Source organism: Plasmopara halstedii (genome assembly GCF_900000015.1).
Source record: "Plasmopara halstedii genome assembly, contig: Scaffold_208, whole genome shotgun sequence".
Classification (NCBI taxonomy): Eukaryota; Oomycota; class Peronosporomycetes; order Peronosporales; family Peronosporaceae; genus Plasmopara; species Plasmopara halstedii.
Genome location: NW_020187129.1, coordinates 741,968 through 743,744, shown reverse-complemented (window position 1 = coordinate 743,744; position 1,777 = coordinate 741,968). Strand labels below are relative to the sequence as shown.

General features: G+C 45.0%; 1 protein-coding gene across 1 annotated transcript; it reads left to right on the top strand.

Moving 5' to 3' along the window:
• Window positions 1–417: 417 nt before the first annotated feature.
• On the top strand, window positions 418–726 carry PHALS_03130 (uncharacterized protein; the record flags this gene model as incomplete). Its single annotated transcript, XM_024721816.1, has 1 exon — window positions 418–726. One exon carries the CDS (start codon window positions 418–420, stop codon window positions 724–726), a length of 309 nt encoding a protein of 102 aa, XP_024572954.1.
• Window positions 727–1,777: the final 1,051 nt, after the last annotated feature.

Genomic DNA, 1,777 nt, shown 5'->3' with positions numbered 1-1,777 from the left:
GTTGTGGTACGCTAGCAGTCCACGTATCCACACACCTTTCCGTTTCGAGCCCATAGCGAATGCTAACCATAGCACTGAAGCTTGGTGCTTCTGTGTTTCGCTCGAAATCGTGGAAACAACAGTGTGATGTGTACGCATCCCGTGAAATTAATTATTCTATAGGCTAGGAACGAATGCTCAAAGGTACTGGGTCTAACATTGTTGTGGAGTGTTGTGATCCAGTGCTGTGGTTAGATAAGTGATCTACCATAAGTTGTAGAAAAGGGAGTGGCTATAGAATACACGAGCCGCAAACCCTAAGCAACACACTAATCTTGGGTATAGTAATTTTGGTGTGAAATTGTACACATTTGCTAGCTCCTTACGTCTCACCCTAAATATACCACTCTATAGCTTCATAATGAAAGGCGTGTTGAGATGATTCTTATTCCGCATCCTGGGAATAATCTATATCTAATCGTTTGTGTAACAATTAACACGGGCGTTACCATTCAAAGCCTTCTCTGGGAAATATACCACGATTCCTCGTTGCACAATGTCGTGCTTGTGGTCGATCCGACGACGAGTCTAGAACACCTTACCCAATATGATGATGAAACTGGAATGTTATTTGGCGTCAAACAGACACATCTTGGTTCCGAGAGAACAGCACATCTGGTGGACCCGGTCCTGGAGAAGCAGCCGATCGCTTGGTGTGCAGGGTACACACCTCCAGAAATGTTTTAATTAGACACCAGTAGAAGCACAGGTACATAATACTTCTTAGTTGCTGCTTTAGAAGAGATAGACTTACTGCTCAGAGAACGCTATAAGCTGGTGGGCTAGCATATACTGGAGTAAATACTTGTGTGTACATGCTAATCATGTCGCCGCATTAAGCCCTCGCCACATGCGTCGGAGCCTTTTGGGAAATCTGCCGGCTTCTGCAGAATGTGGAAAGTCCATCACGATCAGCTTTATACTTTCAGTCGTTTCAAAGACGCGGCCGGTAATCCAGGCGATGCGGTCATTATGGACCGTCCGAGCAAGACGTCTCATATACTTGTTATCAGCGTTACCCTGACGGGTAAATATACAACTGATGTATTCCGTAACAATATTTTCGCCAATTTGGCTTACCGATGGTAAATGTTTTGGATCGAGATCCGCGCTTTACAGCGAAGTTTTACTGAGTTTAGTTCAAATTGAATGGCAACAAATTAAATATATTCACTGCAGACCATCCCAGACAGACGTTAGACGGAAGGCGTGGGTCGTGTGGAGAAGAGTATCCTCCAAAACATATGCGCAAAGCAACTGCGGTGCCAATTAGACATGCTACCGATCGTTGCGTTTGCGTTGTAAGCAAGTAAATTAATCTTCATGCCCTCACGTCATCTTCGGAAAATGTTTCGGAGTCTATCGGAGGGAGAGGGATACTGATCAGCTTCGTGATATTAGCCCAGTCATGCTTCGAAGCTTAATACCTCGACGAGATTGATCGTCATGCGCCGAGTGCGCATCGCTACAGCACAAAGTCAAGAATTGCATAAGCAACATTAGATGCCAGAGTAGGCAAGAAGCACATCTATCTGTCATGTGTGATAGGTTTCATAAAGCGCATTAAGTCTCCGTGTTCCGGCTATAACATTACGATGCGGTTTTGCTACATTTCCGCTTACTGTTCTAGCCAAAAACAGGCTGTGTTACACTCTCAATGTCCCAAAGAGGATGTCAGCTGCATGCCTGCACATCCTGTATTCTGCGTGGGATTCTTAAGACCGAACAATGATCCCGC